This window comes from Carya illinoinensis, chromosome 7 (assembly GCF_018687715.1).
Source record: "Carya illinoinensis cultivar Pawnee chromosome 7, C.illinoinensisPawnee_v1, whole genome shotgun sequence".
Lineage (NCBI taxonomy): Eukaryota > Viridiplantae > Streptophyta > Magnoliopsida > Fagales > Juglandaceae > Carya > Carya illinoinensis.
In genome coordinates, this window is record NC_056758.1 from 32023835 (window position 1) to 32043575 (window position 19741).

A 19741-nucleotide genomic window follows, 5' to 3' on the forward strand; every position below is an offset into this window, starting at 1 on the left:
ATCTTAATGTATTTAGTCCTCTCATAAAAAACGGGATTAGATGCAATATGCACTGCAGCTTGGTTATCACAAAGTAACTGAAAATGGACAGGAGCTGGAAACCCAATCTCTTGAAGAAAGTGTTGCAACCATGTCAGCTCACTAGTTGTGTGAGCCATTACTCTGTATTCAGTTTCTGCATTAGACCATGCTACTACTGTTTACTTCTTACTATTTCACGTAACCAAGTTACATCCTACAAAGGTACAATATTCAGTAGTCGATCTTCTATCTGAAGGAGATGCAGCCCAATCAGCATCTGAAAATGCTTCAATTCTAAAATGTCCATTTGATTTATACAACAATCTAATGCCGGGAGCTCGCTTAAGATAACGAAAAATATAAATTATAACATCCCAATGTGAGACCCTGGGCATTTTTAGATATTGGCTCACTACACTCACTACATAAGAGATATTAGATCTACTAATAGTAAGATAATTCAATTTACTAAAAAGTTTTTTATACCGACCTGGATCTCCAAACAACTATCCTTTATCTTTCAAGAGTTTACGATTTGGATCCATAAGTGTGTCAATGGGCCGTGCACCCAACATGCAAGTTTCTTCCAGAATGTCAAGTACATATTTTCTCTGAGATAGGTTAAAATACATTTCTTTGATCTACCGACTTCAATTCCAAGAAAGTATCTAAGTTTTTCTAAATCTTTTGTTTGAAACTGATCATGTAGGAATTTTTTTAGCCTGTCAATTCCAACCGAGTCACTATTTCTCAAAAGGACTAGAAGCTCGATTATCAACTGGAGGTACAAAAGACACACGATGATGTTTGCTAAACTAACATGCTTCACAAGAAAAGGGAGACACCTTTTCAAAATTCCTAACATGACGTTTCAAAAGAGAAATGGATGGGTGTCTAAGGCGGCAATGCCATTCAAAAGCAGATGATGAGGATGTGACTAGGGCTCGAGTAGGTGACTATTTGACATTAAGGTAATATAGACGACCAGTTTCATGCCCCGTACCAATCTTCTTCCCCGTCTTGAGATCCTGAAAGATACATATAAAGAGATAAAAAGTCACGAAACATTGAAGAGTTTGAGTAATTTTACTAATAAACATTAAACTAAAGGGAAAACTAGGAGCGTATAAAACAAATAACAATGATATAGAATCGGTGGTGTTAGTGGATCTAATGCCTGTAACTTTAGCAAGAGAACCATTAGAAAGTTTAACGCTCTTTGGAGATGTCATAGTATCTAACTTAGATAAGGAATAAGATAAACCGATCAAGTGTTCATTGGCTCCTGAATCGATGATCCATGGATGTTGGAGAAGCAAATACCTCGTTTAGTTATACAATTCAAATTAGATGAGATGAGATATTTTGAATAGTAATAAAATTTTTAAGTTGAGATGAGATGATTTATAAAAAAAAATATGTATTTAGATAATGAGATGAGATCAGATAATTTTAATTTTTTGAGATTTGATAAAAGGGTGAGTCACATCAATAGTTAATTTTTTTTTAAAATTATTAAATAATAGTTATGAATATATTAATAGAAAATAATATTTATTATTAATTAAAAAATCTATAAACAAAGACCGTATGCTAGAAGACAGTGCACTTAACTTTGAAAAGCAATAATTAATTATTATTAAAAAATCTATAAATAAAGACACCATACCAAAAGACAATGAGGAAGAATGGACGAAATGGGAAGGAAAAAAAAAAAAGGTATGCGGGAATGATGAGAAGAGAGTGACGTTAAACTGTTTCCTTTACTTATTATTGTTTATTCCAATAATAATTTGAAAACAATTTGTGGTTGTTGAAAATGTAGAGATGAAATAAAAACTCACTTGTCATCGCTTGGAAAGCCAGATCATATAGTCCAAATGAGATAGTTTGTTTCTCATTTGGATATCCAAACCGAACCTAAGATATTTTGTTAAAAATGTTAAGGAGTATTGAGATTAATGGTCATTATGGAAGGTTAGGGTTATAAATAAACTAGTTTGTTTGATAGTCCGTTTGATACTCATCTTGTTAAATTCAATTCGAACTTAATTTGCGAAAATAAAAAAACTTGCTCGTGAAAGAATATACCCGCTCGATTAGTAAATAACACATACATGACTAAATTTAACTCGACACAGCTAAGACTCATTAGGAACTACTCGTTTATGCCCAAGTCGACTCATTAGCTTGACTTGATTAAAACTCATTCATACATTAACAAATATATACATACACCTCTATATATTTATATATATTATTTAATAATATAAGCATAGCATCTTTTATAATTAAATATATAGTATGCATGTAACCTAATTACTTATGCCTAGTCATTTGTGCCTTTATATTGAACATACTTCATATCTATATTTTATAATTTGTACAATTGTTAGTCGATGAGATTTAATAATTTCATATATTAGTATGTGAGAAATATTTTTGAAATGTTGATATATACTATCATATTATGTATACGTATTAGTAATTTATGTAGACATATAATATATTGTTATTATGGTAAATATCAACTAGTTACATATTAATTATTTATAAATTTTTATAATTTCCTAATTTAATAAAGGTTCAACTTGTTAGTTGTAAAAAAATCTATTAAAATTTTATTTTATTATTTATTTATCTCATTTCTTAATTATTAAATTTTATTAAAAAACAAACAACTCGAGCTCAGCCAAGTTCTACTCGAGCTCGTTTTTAGTTCAAGCTCAAATTGGAATCTTAGCTTCCGGAGTTGAGCTTGAATAAAAATTATATAAAAGTTTCAAGCTCTGAGTTTTTCTAACTAAGCCAAACTTAGCAATCCAAAAACCTGCCCGGCTCGATTATACCCTTATGGAAGGCTTTTGTTTTCTAATAAAATGAGATGTTGAGGTTTTATTCACACGAAGAAGTCATCTTGTTATCTAAAATTTTTGTGAAAATTTAGAATTGTGCACCCACCTTGTCGGGTTTGGAATGCAAGTAAGCTAGATACAAACCCAAATAGATAAGTATTACGCAAGTCTTTTATAAAAAAAAAAAAATGAATTTCATTAAAAAAGAATAGATGTTTTTTATCATTTTTATGATGGAGTCTATTTTTTTTTTTTTTTTTTTTATAAAGAAACTATGAAAACTGACATGCAATTTTGATAACCATACTAGTGATTTGGAGAAGATCCCTCTAAAATTAATTAGTGCCAATGATTGATTTTGATTGAACAGTTTAATTTTGTTGCGGTACATGATCTCACATTTTAAGCTTTATCTATTATGATTTTGTAATTATCATTTTTTTTTTGTCCGTCAAAGTCGGAAATGGGCTGATCGATAGCTTTTGAGCCACTTTCAATATTGACACGTGCCCGCCATTTACATTACTCCCAAAGCGTCGATTGTCCAGTAAGGCCCATCCATGTAAGACTTGCAATATTATTGCAAGAAACTACAGGAATGCTCGAGAGTTCTTTATTAGTTATATATTTTTGCTCTTTTTTTTTTTTTTTACACGCAACTTATGTAATTAGTTAAATTAATTATTTTATATAAAAATAATATAATATAGCCAATCATATTAATAAAATATGTAAAAAATATATAAAAATAATTGTATATAAAATTATATATATATATATATATAATATCATGTAGACTATTATATATGTATCCAAGATTAATTTCGATATATCGAAGATTTGATGATGATGATCAGTAGTACGTACTGATCCTATTGATTAATATTGATTATTGTTCACGAACTAACTCATGATCGATCCTGTGTCAACGCAGAGCCATCAAAACCAGCCAAATTAATGAAACCGGGAATTAATTAATTAATTAATTAATTAAGATATTATTGCATGCATGGAAAATTAAGTTAAAAATTAATAATTATGATAATTGGGTGTTTTAATTTGAACACGTACCATCGATAATGTCTTATAATTAATTACGTACCTATATTTAGCATCGTTTGTCCTTAGCCATACATTTCAACTCATCCACCCATACCTACCGGTCAACCATCCAAACTTAATTTATTAACAACGCACGTCCATGCATGCATGCAGCCTTACAAAACAAGAAACAAACTACTTACGTACGTACTAGGTATATATTTCACCCTAATTTAAGAAACTTCAACTCCTATAAAAGCCTTCCATGCGCATCCCTATCTTCCTCATCCAAGATTATAGAGAGGAATTAAGCTACTCTCTTTCTGAAGTATCTACAATTACAAGTCGATCGTTCTCTCCGACCCGCTCGCCTATATATTGAATCTCATTCGGGTTGGCGGGGGAAGCTGGGAGTGTTTTCTGCTTTGATTCGGGGTGAGATATACACCCAGTGAATCAAGGAAAGAAAAAGGATAAGATCTAAGATCAAGATGTTAGGCAAAATAGTTGTTTCGATTTTTTCTCTTATTCTTGTTGTCGGTGTGGCTATTGCTGTTGTGGCTGTCGTTCACCACAATGGCAGCACAAAGGCGGGCGAGAACCTGTCTCCATCAATGAAGGCCGTAGCCGAGATCTGCGGAAAGACAGATTACAAGGAAGCTTGCCAGAAGAGCCTTAGCTCTGCGGCAGAGAATGGAAATACCGACCCTAAGGAATTCCTCAAGGCTGCTATCCAATCAACCATCAACGAGGTGGCCAAGGCGTCCAACTTCTCCGATAAACTCATTCAGAACATGTCCGGCGCCAACCCCAGGGTGAAAATGTCAGCCGAAGATTGCAAGGACTTGTTACAATTTGCCGCCGACGAGCTCCAGGCCTCATTCTCTACGGTCGGAGACGCCAACATGCACACCGAGAATGACCGGAGTGCTGACCTTAAGACCTGGTTGAGCGCTGTCATCTCGTACCAGCAAACCTGCCTTGATGGGCTCGAAGAGGCACCCGAATACCATAGCCTCATGAAACAGAACCTTCAAGATGCCTCTGCACTCACCAGCAACGCTCTCGCGATCGTTTCCGAGCTCGCCGATTTTCTTAAGTCCTTTGGTTTGGAGTTTAAAATCAAGCCCAGTGGTCGTCGACTCCTTAGCCAGGACGGGTATCCATCATGGTTCTCCGCCTCCGACCGCAAGCTTTTGGCTTCGCACAACAATGGTGGTGTCGTACCCAACGCTGTTGTGGCCAAGGATGGTAGCGGGCACTTCAAGACCATTGCTGCAGCACTCGCCGCTTACCCCAAGAACCTTAGAGGCCGGTATGTCATTTATGTTAAGACCGGAGTCTATGACGAGTACATCACCGTGGCAAAGGATCAAAAGAACATCTTCATGTATGGTGATGGACCCAGAAAGACCATTGTCACTGGCCGTAAGAGCAACCGCGATGGATTCTCCACCTTCAAGACTGCCACTTTCTGTAAGTTCCATCTAGCCTCTAATTCGACTGACTTTGATGAAAATCACTATTTGTAGTTTGCTTGATATTCATGACTATTGTTTGCGCATGCAGCGGCCATTGGAGAGAGGTTCCTTTGCAAGTCGATGGGATTCCAAAACACCGCCGGTCCTGAGGGACACCAAGCTGTGTCTCTCCGCGTCCAATCTGATATGTCGGCCTTCTTCAATGTCAGAGTGGATGGTTACCAAGACTCGTTGTACGTCCAGGCACACAGACAATTCTATCGCAACTGCGTCGTTTCCGGCACAGTTGACTTCATCTTCGGTGACTCTTCTACCGTGATCCAGAACTCCTTGATCATCGTGAGGAAGCCAATGGACAACCAACTAAACACCGTGACAGCACAAGGCAGAGCCGACAAGCGTGAGACCACAGGGTTGGTGATCCACAACTGCAGGATCGTCCCAGAGCAGAAGTTGTTCCCAACAAGGTTCAAGACCCTAACATACTTGGGCAGGCCATGGAAGGAGTACGCTAGGACTGTAATCATGGAGTCAACATTGGGAGACTTTATCCAGCCAGTGGGGTATTTGCCATGGTCAGGAAACTTTGCTCTCGACACCTGTAGCTATCTCGAGTACGGGAACCGTGGCCCCGGCGCTAAGACCAACAGGAGGGTCAGGTGGAAGAATGTTAGAGTGATGGGAAGGAATGAGGCTCTTCAATTCACCGTTGCTCCTTTCATCCAAGGGAACTTATGGTTGAAGGCCACCGGAGTTCCTTACTTACCTGGCTTCAGACACTGAGAATATGTAATTAGGGCACGCATGGATCAGTGAATTGAATCCAAGAAATTAAGCATGCAGGAGAAACCAATTAAGATCATTGATCAAATATCATTCTACCTTTTTATAATGTTAACATGGATGCAAGTGTACGTAACGAAAATTGGATCATGATAAGAAACCATATTACATGATATAATATGTACGTTATGATCGCTTCCTATATAATGCATGGGTTCTTGATTAGGCCGTTTTCATTATGATCATGATCTCCCTTCTAATTGTGTCCTCATGTATAACTCCTCATTATATATGATATCACTTGATTAATTTGCAAGGAAAAATGAAATATAAAAAATAATTTTTTAATAATTAACTTAATAATACATTATGGGTTGATGATTGGATGATGTTGTATAATAAATAAAATTATAGATGATTGGAGTAAACTCGCTCCTGCACTAGCTTCTATCGTTGTAAGAGTGACATTAACCAATTTTCAAGATACTGCATGTGTATATAGAATGAAAACATATATAGTTCTTATATATATATATATATATATATATATTCTATCATCCCAAACATAACGACTAATGAAAAATAATTTATTGTAACTTGTTGTGCCACATATGGTAATCAAAATGTGTTTTAAGTTACCTAATAAGGTAAAGAACTTTGCTTGGAGGTCTTGTCATCATGATAATTTGCCTACAAAGATGAATTTAATGAAAAGAGAAATTCTCCATTCAGATTTGTGTGATCAATGTAAAGTGGCTCCTGAGGATATTAAACATGCACTCTATGGGTGTCAAGCTTTACAGTTATAGTTTGGGTTGATCGCTGTCCTAAGGTGTTGGCTTTGCCGAATGCAGCTACAGATTTTGCAAATCTGGTTTGGGATTTGTTGGTAAACGATATGGCTTATGTGCCACTTTTTCTCACAGTTGCATGGGGGTATGGAAATCTGTGTTTATTTCAGCACAACGACTCTGTAGTGAAGTTTACTCTCATGGTCTCCACCTGTAAGGGGTAAGGTAAAACTTAACTTTGATGGTGCTGTGTTCAACTTTATTCGGTCTGCAGGTGTTGGAGTTATTGTACGTGATGACAGTGGAGAGGTACTATAATTGGCTTTTTATCATAAGAAAGTTGGTGTATATGAAGTAGATGAAATTGAACCTTTGGCGGCACTATGAGGTTTACAGTGGTTTTAAACTTGGGTATTTCTGATTTGATCTTGGAAGGGGAATCCTTGGTACTGGTTGTTGAAGCCAGTCCGGAGTCTTTGATTGCAGAAACTCAGTTTCTCCTTCGGCAATTTGTGGATTTTGATGTCACTCATATTGGTAGACAAGGAACTGAGGCTGCTCATTTGCTTGCAAGACATGATAGAATGAGACATGATACTGTACAGTGGTGGGGCAATGTCCACATTTGATTCTTTCTAGAACTTTACTAGATGCAGCCATGTAATTGCTTTTGGAGCAATGCTAAGTACCATCTTTGTTTAGGATTGTAATGTAGGTATAAATAATTTTATTTTTAAAGTTTTTTAAAATTATTAAAATATTTATTTTAAAATAATTTTTTTCTCATTTAATAAAAGACTTTAGTCTCCACTTGATGACTGTAAATGAAATTTTTCTTACTTTTGGTTGTTTTTTAACTTTTTTATGATGAATGCAAATTTCTGATGTAATATAAAAAAAAAAAATGTGCCTTACTAAAAGTATTAGGTAACTACACGATTGAGAGTAATTTTTATGACCTTCTAGTGTTCGTTCTCTATATATATTTTAAAATTTCAATAGTTCGGGTTGATTTATGTATTTTAAGTGATTTATTGTTTAAGCTAAAAATAAAAATCATTTAAAATATCTCATATCAGTCACAGTAATTGGAGATAAAAAATGTGAATGGATACTAATAGAGAAATGATATTTGCAGTCGTGGTTGTGCAAACGACATGCAGTTTCTTTGAAAAAAATGAATTAATACAAAATATATATAAAAAAAATTAATTTTTTGATCATGAATCTTACTTTTTTTGAAATAATTATATAATATTTACATATTTCATGATTGCACGTAGCATTATTGATACTAATATTAATGGAATGGAATATCAGCAGAAAAAATATGAAAGCTATATTTCAAGTTCCTGCATGGATGATGCAGGCCCAAACCTAGCTGGGGCCGTATACGGAAAAGCAACTCTAAGCGTAGCAAGCCCGGCCCTAGCCCTTTTAGAACGAAAACACACGCACAGAAGACAAAGAAGAAGAGGAAGCTCTTCAGGCCGCACACGGCGCAACCACGGGCACGTCGTCGTCCTTCTCCTCCTCAGCCTGTGTCCGAATAAGAAAGAATGAGGGTTGATGGAGCATGGCGGAATCTGGCGAGGGCTCTGAAACGTTTAGAATCCGCCGCTCCAATTTCGCGGCACAGATACTCCCACCCTCATGCTCCTATTCTTCATTCACCGGTTTCCAGATGTTTTCGCTCTTACTCTGACGGTACAGTTACCTGTCTCTCTCAAAATTTTTAATTGAAAAATACATTGAGCTTGTGAACAAGTTTCGGTAAATTACAGAAGTGCAGCAACATCAGCTATCGTCCGACCTCGTTAGAATCATGGAACAAAGGTTGTCGGCTATAGAACATAGGAACGCTTCTCTACAAAATCTCGTCAACCAGGTAATAATAACAATAATAATCATTAATAAGAGCTTCCCATTTAGTTCTTTTTTCTTTTGTTTTGTGGGGGGTTGTGGATTTTAAAAAAAGGCATGGAAATGGTATTTAGTTGTTGATGTTGAATGAAGACAGCCAGAAGCGTCACCCGCAGACTATGCGAGGGCCAATAAGGAGCTGCGGAAGCTCAGTGGTTGTATGGACCTTATAACTCACTTGAGGACCAAACAGAAGGTACTATTACTTTTTTTTTTTTTTTTTCTTTTTAACTAATTAGAAGGTACTGTTACTACTGCTGCTGCTGCTACTCTGTCTTTTAAACAAGTGCAGCTGTTGAATTTTTCGTTTATCATTTTTGTTGGAAGTATTGGGTTGTTCTTCCTAATGATAAATGTGTAACATCTTCCCCTTTGGTACTTGATGTGAATGCCTAGCGTTTATTTATTTTAGTTAATCATTCACAAGTCTAGTTTCCTTTCTGTGTGCTGCCATTTGAGAGATACGGACCAAACCATGCATCTGCCTTATAGCACAAATGCTGCTAAGTGTGTTCTTAAAATGAAGGGATTGTTTGATTATATTGAAAGACAGAACAATCAAAGTGTCAGAGAGGTCATGGGCTTGGGCATCTAATACGCTCCCAATCTTCTTGTTTGTTCTTTTAGCTGTAAAACCTTGCAAAACAAACCACGTTTCATTATTTCAGCTCTCAACCTTGGTCTAACCCCAGTTTTGAAAAGGCGTATGTACCGATTTGATTAAAAGCAAAATCCATCTTGTATGTTTTCATACGTGTAATTGTAAAATAGAATGCGCTCGAGCCACTAAGTCTCTAATCCATGCCCATTTATATCTTACATTCTTCTGAACCTGGAAATTTAAATGCTTCCTTCCTTTCAATGGGTCTTGCATAGCTCATTGGGTAATAGGGCTGGATGGTGATTTTATGGTTGTCTCTTTCCTGTCTGTAGGAAATTGATGGTTTGAAGTCAATGATGGCTGAATGTCCAGAAGACAAAGACATGCTTGATATGGTCACAGAGGAATTACGTCAGGCTATTGACGAAGAGAAAAGGCTGCAGAGCTTGCTGCTCAGGTCTTTACTTCCAAAGGATGATGCTGATGAGAGGGACTCTATCTTGGAGGTGAGAGCAGGTAACAAATACCTGGAAGGATTGACATCTAATTCAAGTTTTGCTGAAGACCTACTTTCTTGTTGTCAATAGGTTTTTTTCAAATTTAGGCATTTATTACCCTTCTCTTCTCTTTTTGTTATTGAATGAACCTTTAATCAGGAACTGGAGGGGAAGAAGCTTCTTTGTTTGCAATGGACATATTTAAAATGTAAGTTACTTGAACAGGTTAAGCATCACTTGTTGTAAATTATTCTCAAGTTTTCAGTTGATATGTTTAACATGTTTGAATCCTGACAGGTACGAGAGATACTCATATAAGAAAGGTTGGAAATTTGAGGTTGTAGAGATAACAGAGTCTGATCTTAGAGGATACAAGGTACTTGTTTCTTCCTCTGCTGAGCCTCTCCTTAAAAAATGCCACTTAATCCATGGGGCTCCCAAATTATAGAAAGTCTGTTGTCTCTTTTTTTTTTTTTTTTTTTTTTTTTCCTTTATTATGAACTAAATTTGTCTAGTTGTTATGTTTCCTTGTTTTGACATGTGGTTCTTTCCAGGAAGCTAGTGCGGCAATCTCAGGATCTGGTGTTTACGGGAAACTTAAATTTGAGAAGGGGATTCACAGAGTTCAGGTTCACTAATCATTACAACCTGCCTATCTCACAATTATGAAATCAAGTGCCAATGACTGACATTTTTCTTTTGGCAGCGAGTCCCAGTGACAGAGAAGTCTGGACGTGTCCACACCAGTGCTGTTTCTGTTGCTATCCTTCCTCAGGCTGATGAGGTGCTGAATTTTTTGCTGGACGTGGCTTGACATGCTATCTGAATAACTATGGGATGTAACGATATATGAAAGTTTTGTCTGGTTCCCAGATGAAACTTGTTTTTAAACTCTGTATTTTACACCACAAATAGCTCATTGCTTTTCTTTACTTGTTTGTCGATGGTGTAGATGCAAGTATTGATATCTTATGGACATCTGATTGATAGTTCCCTGTTGTTGTGGTTTAAATTTTTTGCAAGGGAAATGCTACTTTCTTTACCATGTATATTTTGGGTATTCTGCAGGTAGATGTCCAGTTGAGGAATGAAGAATTGAGAATTGATACCTATAGGTCTGGTGGTTCTGGAGGGCAGCATGCTAATACCACCAACAGTGCTGTCAGAATAACTCATATTCCAACGGGGATGACAGTGGCCATACAAGATGAGCGATCTCAGCATATGGTATTATAGTTCTGAACTTCTGCAACTGTTGTGCATACTTACTGTCTGCAAGCTGTGGAATCAATCTGCCTTTTTCTCCCTTCGCCTGGAAACCATAATAACTTAACAGAGGTGCAGATCTGCTAGATTTGACACCTTTCCTAATTTACCTGTGAATTCTATTGTTAAGTGATGAGTTTGTCAGTGGAAAGGAAGAGTAAGGGGTTGTTTGGATACAAGAAGCCTCTCAAATCATCTCATCTCATCTAATCATTCCAATTTTTCCAAATTTCCACACAAAATACAATAAACAATTCAACTTTTTCAAATCTCAAAACAAAAATAACATTAAAAAATAATATTTTAACAATATTTTATTCAACTTTCATCTCATCTCCACTCACTATCCAAATCATGTCATAATTTGCATTGGCTGTAGTTGGATCATGTTTTGCCCCTACCATCTCTTTTTGCTTTTATTTGGTATACAGTTGTGAGAGCTATGCTCTAATTTAGTTTTCTATTGTCTTTTTCTCCTTTGTTAAATGTTGTAATGTTGTCACCAAAACTATCAACCTGTCTGCCCTTTTGTTTTCTGTTTTTCTCTATAAATTCACATGTTGAAATAGGTAAAGCAGTCAGCACACAGTTTTTGGGTTTTTGTGATTCACTGATTAATGTCTCTTTTCTGCAATCTGTGTTATTTAAATTATGCGTAACATAGGTTTACATAGCTATCGATGCTAGACTCATGCTCGTTGTTTATCTGCAACATAGGTAACATGCATCTTAGTTACACTACCCTTTTTTAACCTCTATATCTGGCAGCAATATGAGCCAATCTACAGGCAGTGTGCTTTATGTACCGTTCCTCAATCTTGTTATTGTCTTTTTCTATCATGTTATTTTAATATCCCTGCGTTCTCCTTCTGCTTTCTGTGATTTTTCATTAGAACAAAGCCAAAGCGCTTAAGGTGCTGTGTGCAAAGCTATATGAAATGGAACGGTCCAGAATTCAGATCAGTAGATCGAAACTTCGATCAGAGCAGGTACATGAGAGCGTGAGATGGATATTAGATTTAAGTGTTTGTCGATCATTTTGAGATTCTTATAGAGCTATTGTCACTTTGAACAGATTGGTAGTGGAGACAGATCTGAACGCATCCGTACCTATAATTTTCCTCAGGGTCGTGTCACTGATCATCGCGTTGGCATCACGCATCATGCAATAGATGATGTGATGCAGGGAGAAAATCTGGATGTCTTCATTGATGCTCTTCTTTTGCGGCAGGAAATGGATGCAGTTGCATCTTTTAGTTCTTCCCAGTGATAGGAGTTTATTGGTAATGGGCCAAGGTGGGCATGTATGACTTTTTAACTGTACGGATTCAACTAAAAATGACCTTTTTTTTTTTTTTTCCTAAAAACATTTCTTGACGCACTGAGAGAAAGAGAGAGTTTCATATTTCTCTAAGGGGATGATTTTGTTGTCTTTTCACATGTCCTCAAACATAGTTTATACAAGGTCTAGACTGTATCTGGTAAATTTTATTAAATATTCTCACTCAGAGAATTTTATTACACTATAATTATAGTGTAATGGTGTGACATTAATTAATTATTAATGGTTGGTGAATGATGTTACATGAAGTTGGTATTAACACGTGATCAATTGAATACCTGAAATTGTTGGTCGTGATCCTGACTTACAGACCTTCATCACATGTTCTGTATTAAAATTCACCGTCCTCTTATGGTCATCCAAGACAAGGTGTGCTCCCCCACAAACAAGAAGATAAGAAAATCATGATTTCTGCTTTGCAAGCAAAGCATAACATTGCATGGAAAGATATGTTAGAATCGTGATTAGCATTCTCGTCTTCTTGCAGAATAAATGTATGTGACGCAGCTGCTTCAACAAAGATGGCTGTAGATGGGATTGTCTAAGCTGGCTGATATCATTTGTGGGGCACAAAGTGGACGTGAAAAAGATGTTGCCACTTTTCCTTACAAGTTCTATCTTCCTAACCTAGGAAATATGAAAACAAAGACCCAAAAGTCTTTCAGCCAGAGTCACGGTGTAAAATCTATCACAAATAAAAGTCATATTATTTTTCATTTTTAATCTATTTTGGATGTGGAATCAAATTATTTTTAAAAAAACTATTTAATTTATATATTTCAATCATTTGATATAAGGTAAGAAAATAATAAAAAGATGATAATTAACATAAATTTTATATTTTCAACAAGATGTAAGATTGGAACGGATGCCAATAGATAGGATGCGAATCACCTGGATCAAGAACTGTCCGGATTGAAGGCGACATTTGAACATATCTTTACAAAAAGCAACCTTTACCCGGAGGACCTCATATCAGAGAAAATGGAAAAGTGGGGTTGCTCTACCTTTGTTCACTGCCTTCACTCTCACGACCATATCCAATCGAGAAAATGTATAAACAAAGAAACACAATCTCCTTTTGCGGGTTTGATTCATCTCTCTCTACCTCCAAGTCTTTCTCTGCCAACTTAAAAGTCCTTGAAAATGACTCCATTAATTGTAAAAGAAATTCACCAGAAAATATTGGGCATTTTATAGTTGTATCCACAGAAGTCTCTTTCTTTTCCAACAAGATAGAGAAGCAGAAACTTTGAATGATAATCCATTGACAGTGGATGAAATATGTCAGTTACTTTCCATTATTGGGTTAATTAAATTCTCATTTGTAATAAATTTTTTTTTACATTTGTTTAGGTAGTCCTGGATCCATTACCCTTCGGATCCAAAGCCAAAATTGGAAAAGAAAGAAGGCAATAAGAAAAGAGATACCTGGTCTTGCAAGAGATGGTCAATGAAGTACAAGGTTTTTGTCTGATTTTGATCATTGGTTTCCAGTTTTGGGCCAAGGGATCATATTAAAATGACATCATGCCAAGATTTTACTATTATTTTATATATTTCATTGCTTGTATGTTTTAGATCTGAGCTAAGGCATAAGGAGGCCTGTTGTCTCTGACAAAAAGTCCTCCTTAATAAAAGCATATCAGAGGTAGATTTGCAGCTCATAACAGATAGCTGACACTCCTCCAAAGATTCGGGGGTGTTAGAATCTGAGCAGTGGAATCAGAGGACGTATCATAAAAGATTCCCTTTTACCATTTATTTTTTCCTCGATGAAGAGTAAAATGTAACTGGATTATTGGGTTTTTGTTATTTTGCTCGAAGAATCAGAGTGATCACAAGGGTTGTGGTGTAGTGATAGAAATATGGATGATTTTCCGAAGGTTTTGTGTGGGTGGAGCTGGGAGGAGAACAAATTGTTTGAGCTGGCTTTGGCAGTGGTTGATGAACGGGACCCAGATCGTTGGGAAATGGTTGCAGCCATGGTCGGGGGAAAGAAGAGTGCAGAGGATGTGCATAAACATTATGTGACCCTTTTGGAGGATTTGCAGGTTATAGAATCTGGTAAGCTGGACCATAAACTGGGGGAACCTCACCCTTATCTTCAAGTTGATTGCTCTCAATCCATATGCTGGAGTGATGGAGATAACAAGTATGTTTTTCTCTCTTGCTGCGGCACAATTGCTTCAATCTCCCTTCCTATGTCGATTTAGTTTAGATTTGCTTTGCATGTTCACGTTTTTCTTTTGTTTGTCTTTCATGCGCTCATGAATCAATTTTTTGTCTTTATCTGTTCAAATCTCATCAAGATTACAAAATAAAAAATAAAGATGCAAGGCTTAACTTTGTTCTTCAAGGGATTTCCTTCTTGTTCCTTCCTTTGACCAGGAGTACTCTACCGTTTTATCAGAATATGCGCGATGGAATTAAATTGAAATTTAGGAAATGCATTCTTCATCCAAAGAAGGGGAGGAAGATCATGTGATAAAACACGTACGTATATGAAGTTTCATATCCATTATCGTTGATTCTTGAAGTTAAATTCAAAACCTCGTTTCCATTCACGTTCTAAACATTCTCAATTGAACTAAACAAAGGCAAAGCAAACTTTTTTGGGTTCGGCGGCAATACGTCCTACTTTTCTTTCCTTTACAGATAAATTAAAGGACTTTGGCTTCCCAGTTTCCCGACTGCCTAGTCTGCCTTTAATTTCTCTTTCCTCACAATATTAAGGGAAAAAGATATGCAACTCTAGCAATAGAATAAGCCGTACCTGGGCTCAATGAGTCCTCTGGTTCACCTGTTGATGTTCTGCCGAGGAGTAAATGATGTCTATATTATACTGTTCATCAGTTGTTTTTCACATGTTATATGCTCAAAATGATGAGGTCTCTGATCCAGGAGTTAATTTAAAGAAGTGAACAGAGAAAACAAAGAACGCTACTGTCTTAAACATGACACCTTTCTTATTTTTAATTGTTTCATTCTGTCCAGTTGGTTTAGTGATTCATGCTGTATTGTAGTTTCTGATAATGTAATCCTTTGCTTTTCAGCATGCTCGTTCGATTAGATATAAACTGATCTCTGGAACCGACGGGCTATTTACAAGAGCACACAGCCTGCCTGAACAAAGCTGCTGGTTATAGTTAGTGCATCTGTTTGAAGTTTTATCCGTAGTCTACGAAGGTAATCAATCAATCTCTTCTTTGCAACACTGATGGAAGTTGGTCTCCTGTCCATGAAATTGCTAGCAAGCCAGAAAGACTCAGTTTCCAATTCCAAACTGTGAATAGCAGAAATTGGTTTAAAGCATTGTTTATCAACTCGGACTCAAAACACCATACTGTGCGCTGTAGTTTTTTTTTTTTGGAATCGTAATTTACTGATATGGGTGACTTAATTGCAATAGACCCTCTAGGGTGGTCTGTACGGAGAACCAGAAACAATTCTAACCTAACCCATATCGTGAATGTGAAAGACACTGAAGGTGCATTCTGATTCTCGTTTTGTTCTAGTTATGAGGTGTGCCAAAACAAGTTCTGTTTTGAGTAATCTCTGCATTGCCGTTCGGAAATTCGTTGTGTGACACAGTGAATTTTTTTTTAATGAACCTCTTGGGTTGGCATATGAGAAGGACCAAACCATCATAACATTCGAATACCTGGGATGGTTCTGCAGTTTGTAACATGAGAAAAGAAATGGTATTCAAAACCCACGATTGTCATTCCAAGGTGTTTGCTACTTGCAAATTGCAACAAGCCATTCGTCCTAGAGATTATGGTACAAACAAAGTGTTCGCATACATAATTTATAGCGATAGCAGAAATATCATATGTAATGGGTTTGCTGCTGCTAATTCATTTCTGATTGATGCTAATTCATTTCCTGATTCTCTATCGGAAGATCCAATAATGGATAAACGCTTGCATTGCTTCTGAAACACAAACTTCATGGAACTTTTCAGCAGACATAGCACCTATTACCTGCAATGAAACAATTTGACAATCAAGGCACAGTAACTTGGGTATATGACACTTCTTCTTTTTAGCAGATCTAATTGTTGAGTACACTTCAAAAGAAATACAAATCAATGGAATGCGAGTGATCTGCATAAAAAAATGACAAAATCACAAACTAGTTATATAATGCAGCCTCAGAGACCAGAAAGAAAGTACCTAGGAGCTCATTTTTGCTTGAACAAACATTAATATATGCAATTGTGTGTAGGAATAAGGAAATGTGTGTGTGAGAGTGAAACCAAATTAAAAGATTAATGTAGGGGAGAGGAGAGAAAAGAAGAGAGAGGCACAGCCAGGGAAGAGGCAGTGCATGAGTAGAGCCACAACAGGCTCCAATCCTGTCGATGGTTCCATCCATGCTCTGCCCATTCCCTGTCTATGTTTGTTCTCTTGCTGTTGTCTCTCAAACTTCTCTTTCTCCTCACATATTAACCTTTACCTCACATATCTGTCACCATCTCAACAACTGTCACAACAATAATCAATCTCCCAACAATGAGATTTTTGCCTCAAAACTTCTGTTTTTACCACAGGCTCAGGCTGCTTCTGTTTGTGGCTATGCTCTGTCATTTTGCTCTATATATAGTGCCAAAAAGGCAAAAGGGAGGTTGTCGTACATGCACAAGTACTTTGAGATTTTTAGTTGAACAACCTGGCTATGTACTACTCTTTTGTGTACTGGCAGAAAATAAAAGTCCGAAGGAGAAAATAAACGTACTACCCCTCTTTGCTCCTTGTACTCCAATCTGATCAACCATGGTACTGCAGTGCAACCTCGTTTTTACAGAAAATTCAGAATTCAAAGACAAAATCTTTTTGGAATCTGAAAGTCCTCGGGGGAAAAAAGAACCATGGTAAGTATGTTCAAGTAAATAACTACGATTTTCCCATCTCAATATTAGTCACATTTTAGAGGATCTCTAATTCTTTAAGTTTATTTTGTACCTTAAGGTAGTATCATCTGAATTACTTAATTTCAAATAATGGTTATTATTTAAATAACTCCACCGTAAAATTGTCTAAAAATCTAGACGATCCCCACCTGATTGTAAATAAGGGTTGACTGTGAAATGGAAGTATCTCTATTACTTTTGAACAGATAATAGATATATGCGAGGGGGATTGATTGAAAGAAAGGTTTGCAATTATTCTATAGGGCTAGAAATGAACAATATTCCCTCGAGTTTGATGGTGTTCTATAAGGATAAGAAGATGCAACTCTAATGGACACTGCGAAGTTTGCCATGGTCCTAAAATAATAAATTTTGGCTTATCTGCATGCATAAAAAAGGCTTTTCAGATTAATAGTATGGGCAACATAAGCAGGACAACCTTCATGGAAAACATGGTTTGCATCATGTGGTCATGATGCTCTTCAGCCAAAACCTGGTCTACTTCATATCAGTGATGCCAAGTATAGTACATATACAAAATTAAAGTGAAAAGCTATGCAAAGGATTAAATATGTTTAAGAAACAGAAACTAGGAAATGCAGCAAGGGAACTGCACGGTACGAGTTGTTATTAAATGGAATCTCCTAGAGAAAACGTTTGAGAAAATTTGCACCTTCCAATTGTATAAGGAAAGTTGGAACAGCCCCTAAAAATTCTCATATTTTCAATCCTTTCGTGAGTGTCCATCTTGTATTTGCACTTCTCATCCACAATTTCTAAGGAGTTGTATCAGAACCCCAAATTGACATGAGCAAGGTGCAGCCCATTACGATTCTAATCCAAAGACAGAATCTATGAGCAGATATGGCATTTGACAACCTCTTGAATATGCCGTAGATATAAAATTCTTATATGATCTTATTTCACCTCATCCCATAATTTAAATACAAATTTTTTAAATTAATCAAACTTTCAAATAAAAAATAACAAATAATTCAAACTTTTTCAAATCCCTAAACAAAAATAATATTATAAAACTATATTCTTACAATATTTTAATTTTATAATATTTTTTATTTAACTTTTTTTCTATCATTTCCCAAAACCCAAAAGATACTCAACTCAAACTATTTCACTATTATTCACAAACTATCTCACTACTAATAACAAAAATTCTCATTTCATCTCACTCCCAAACCTGTCCTCAAAGTTTGTAACTCTAGCGTACTCTTTTTAAAAAATAAGAAAGTTCACTATATAAAAATTGATTTTTTTTTTCATGTGGGTTCACATTTGCCTTTTTTTTTTTAAGAAAATGCGTGAGACATTTTTTATTTTTTTTATTTTTATTATAGGAAAAAACTTCGTTTCATCAAGGTATAAAAACCTTAAAGATAGGATACAATAGTGTTGATCAATGAAAATTACATTCTCAATGAAAGGAGGAACACTATTCCACAAAATATTCATATCTCCAATGGACCATGCATGTCTAGCAAGTCGATGGGCAGCTTCATTAGTTGACCTGTTGCTGTGTTGTAGCCTGCACTGAGGAAGTCTTTGCATCAGACTTTTAATATCAGCAACCACTGTTCTAATTGCAGGACATGATTCAGCTACATTATTGACTTCAATCACCAAGAACAAGCAATCACTTTCAATAAGCAGATTAGGTATACCAATATTCAAGCAAAACTGTAATCCTCTTAGTAAAGCCACTACTTCTACTTGCTCTGGTTCTCAATGTACAGATTCTGCTCTACTTACTGACACAAGAACTTCTCCCACATGATTCCTTAAGATAGCACCCAACCCAGCTTTATTCAATTTCTTCGAGAGAGCAAATCCAATAACTTGTCGTGTGGTAAAGAAATCTGATCATGAACCATCTTATTCATTCTGAACCAAAAACCCCCATCAAGAACCAAAAACTCAACTTGTTGTGAGACCTTTTTATTTTTATCTTTAAAATTTTTTTAAATTGTTTTAAGAAGATAAAGATATCCCAAATAACTTGTTGTGAGGCTTGTATACACTAAACTATACAAATAATTTTCCATATGCCATTTTTTTTCTCTTGAGTATGTATTTGCCATTGCTTTATACTCGAAAATTAAACCCGAAACATATCTTAATTCTGTTGTACCACCAAAAAAGAAATATATATATCTGTTCACCATTGATTGAGTCCAAAGGCCATAGACAGAATTTATGAATCAATCAGC

The 19741-nt window shown here is 36.0% G+C and overlaps 3 protein-coding genes and 1 long non-coding RNA gene across 6 annotated transcripts; 3 read left to right on the plus strand and 1 right to left on the minus strand.

The window, feature by feature from the left end:
- The first annotated feature begins 4194 nt into the window (after window positions 1-4194).
- Window positions 4195-6420, plus strand: LOC122317105 (pectinesterase-like). Its single transcript, XM_043134026.1, has 2 exons — window positions 4195-5393; window positions 5487-6420. The coding sequence occupies exons 1-2, from the start codon at window positions 4409-4411 to the stop codon at window positions 6179-6181; spliced, it is 1680 nt and encodes a 559-aa protein (XP_042989960.1). The 5' UTR covers window positions 4195-4408; the 3' UTR covers window positions 6182-6420.
- A 1987-nt stretch (window positions 6421-8407) lies between these two features.
- Window positions 8408-12788, plus strand: LOC122316649 (peptide chain release factor 1, mitochondrial). 2 transcript variants are annotated; one of them, XM_043133334.1, is made up of 11 exons: window positions 8410-8679; window positions 8757-8860; window positions 8993-9091; window positions 9829-10012; window positions 10153-10201; window positions 10291-10369; window positions 10548-10622; window positions 10700-10777; window positions 11062-11220; window positions 12153-12248; window positions 12335-12788. In XM_043133334.1, the coding sequence occupies exons 1-11, from the start codon at window positions 8532-8534 to the stop codon at window positions 12527-12529; spliced, it is 1266 nt and encodes a 421-aa protein (XP_042989268.1). In that variant the 5' UTR covers window positions 8410-8531; the 3' UTR covers window positions 12530-12788. The 2 variants fall into 2 exon arrangements, 1 of the variants encoding a protein (XP_042989268.1); XR_006244287.1 differs by lacking the exon at window positions 12335-12788 and having other exon boundaries at window positions 8408-8679; window positions 11062-11331.
- A 760-nt stretch (window positions 12789-13548) lies between these two features.
- On the plus strand, window positions 13549-16106 carry LOC122316650 (protein RADIALIS-like 3). The gene is made up of 2 exons (XM_043133336.1): window positions 13549-14756; window positions 15658-16106. Exons 1-2 carry the CDS (start codon window positions 14470-14472, stop codon window positions 15683-15685), a joined length of 315 nt encoding a protein of 104 aa, XP_042989270.1. The 5' UTR covers window positions 13549-14469; the 3' UTR covers window positions 15686-16106.
- A 232-nt stretch (window positions 16107-16338) lies between these two features.
- Window positions 16339-17543, minus strand: LOC122316651. Of its 2 annotated transcripts, none has more exons than XR_006244288.1 (2): window positions 17063-17543; window positions 16339-16587 (listed from the first exon to the last, which is right to left on the minus strand). It is a non-coding gene; the product is annotated as an uncharacterized LOC122316651 (long non-coding RNA). The 2 variants fall into 2 exon arrangements; XR_006244289.1 differs by having other exon boundaries at window positions 16780-17543.
- Between the last annotated feature and the right edge of the window lie 2198 nt (window positions 17544-19741).

What these genes read in the sequence shown, in the direction of transcription:
- LOC122317105 (XM_043134026.1), top strand. Translation starts at nt 4,409, where the DNA reads ATGTTAGGCAAAATAGTTGTTTCGATTTTTTCTCTTATTCTTGTTGTC. An exon ending in CTTCAAGACTGCCACTTTCT is followed by an intron (nt 5,394 to 5,486) that starts GTAAGTTCCATC and finishes TTGCGCATGCAG; the next exon opens with CGGCCATTGGAGAGAGGTTC.
- LOC122316649 (XM_043133334.1), top strand. Translation starts at nt 8,532, where the DNA reads ATGAGGGTTGATGGAGCATGGCGGAATCTGGCGAGGGCTCTGAAACGT. An exon ending in TCCTTCCTCAGGCTGATGAG is followed by an intron (nt 10,778 to 11,061) that starts GTGCTGAATTTT and finishes GGTATTCTGCAG; the next exon opens with GTAGATGTCCAGTTGAGGAA. An exon ending in CGAAACTTCGATCAGAGCAG is followed by an intron (nt 12,249 to 12,334) that starts GTACATGAGAGC and finishes CACTTTGAACAG; the next exon opens with ATTGGTAGTGGAGACAGATC.
- LOC122316650 (XM_043133336.1), top strand. Translation starts at nt 14,470, where the DNA reads ATGGATGATTTTCCGAAGGTTTTGTGTGGGTGGAGCTGGGAGGAGAAC. An exon ending in TGGAGTGATGGAGATAACAA is followed by an intron (nt 14,757 to 15,657) that starts GTATGTTTTTCT and finishes TTTGCTTTTCAG; the next exon opens with CATGCTCGTTCGATTAGATA.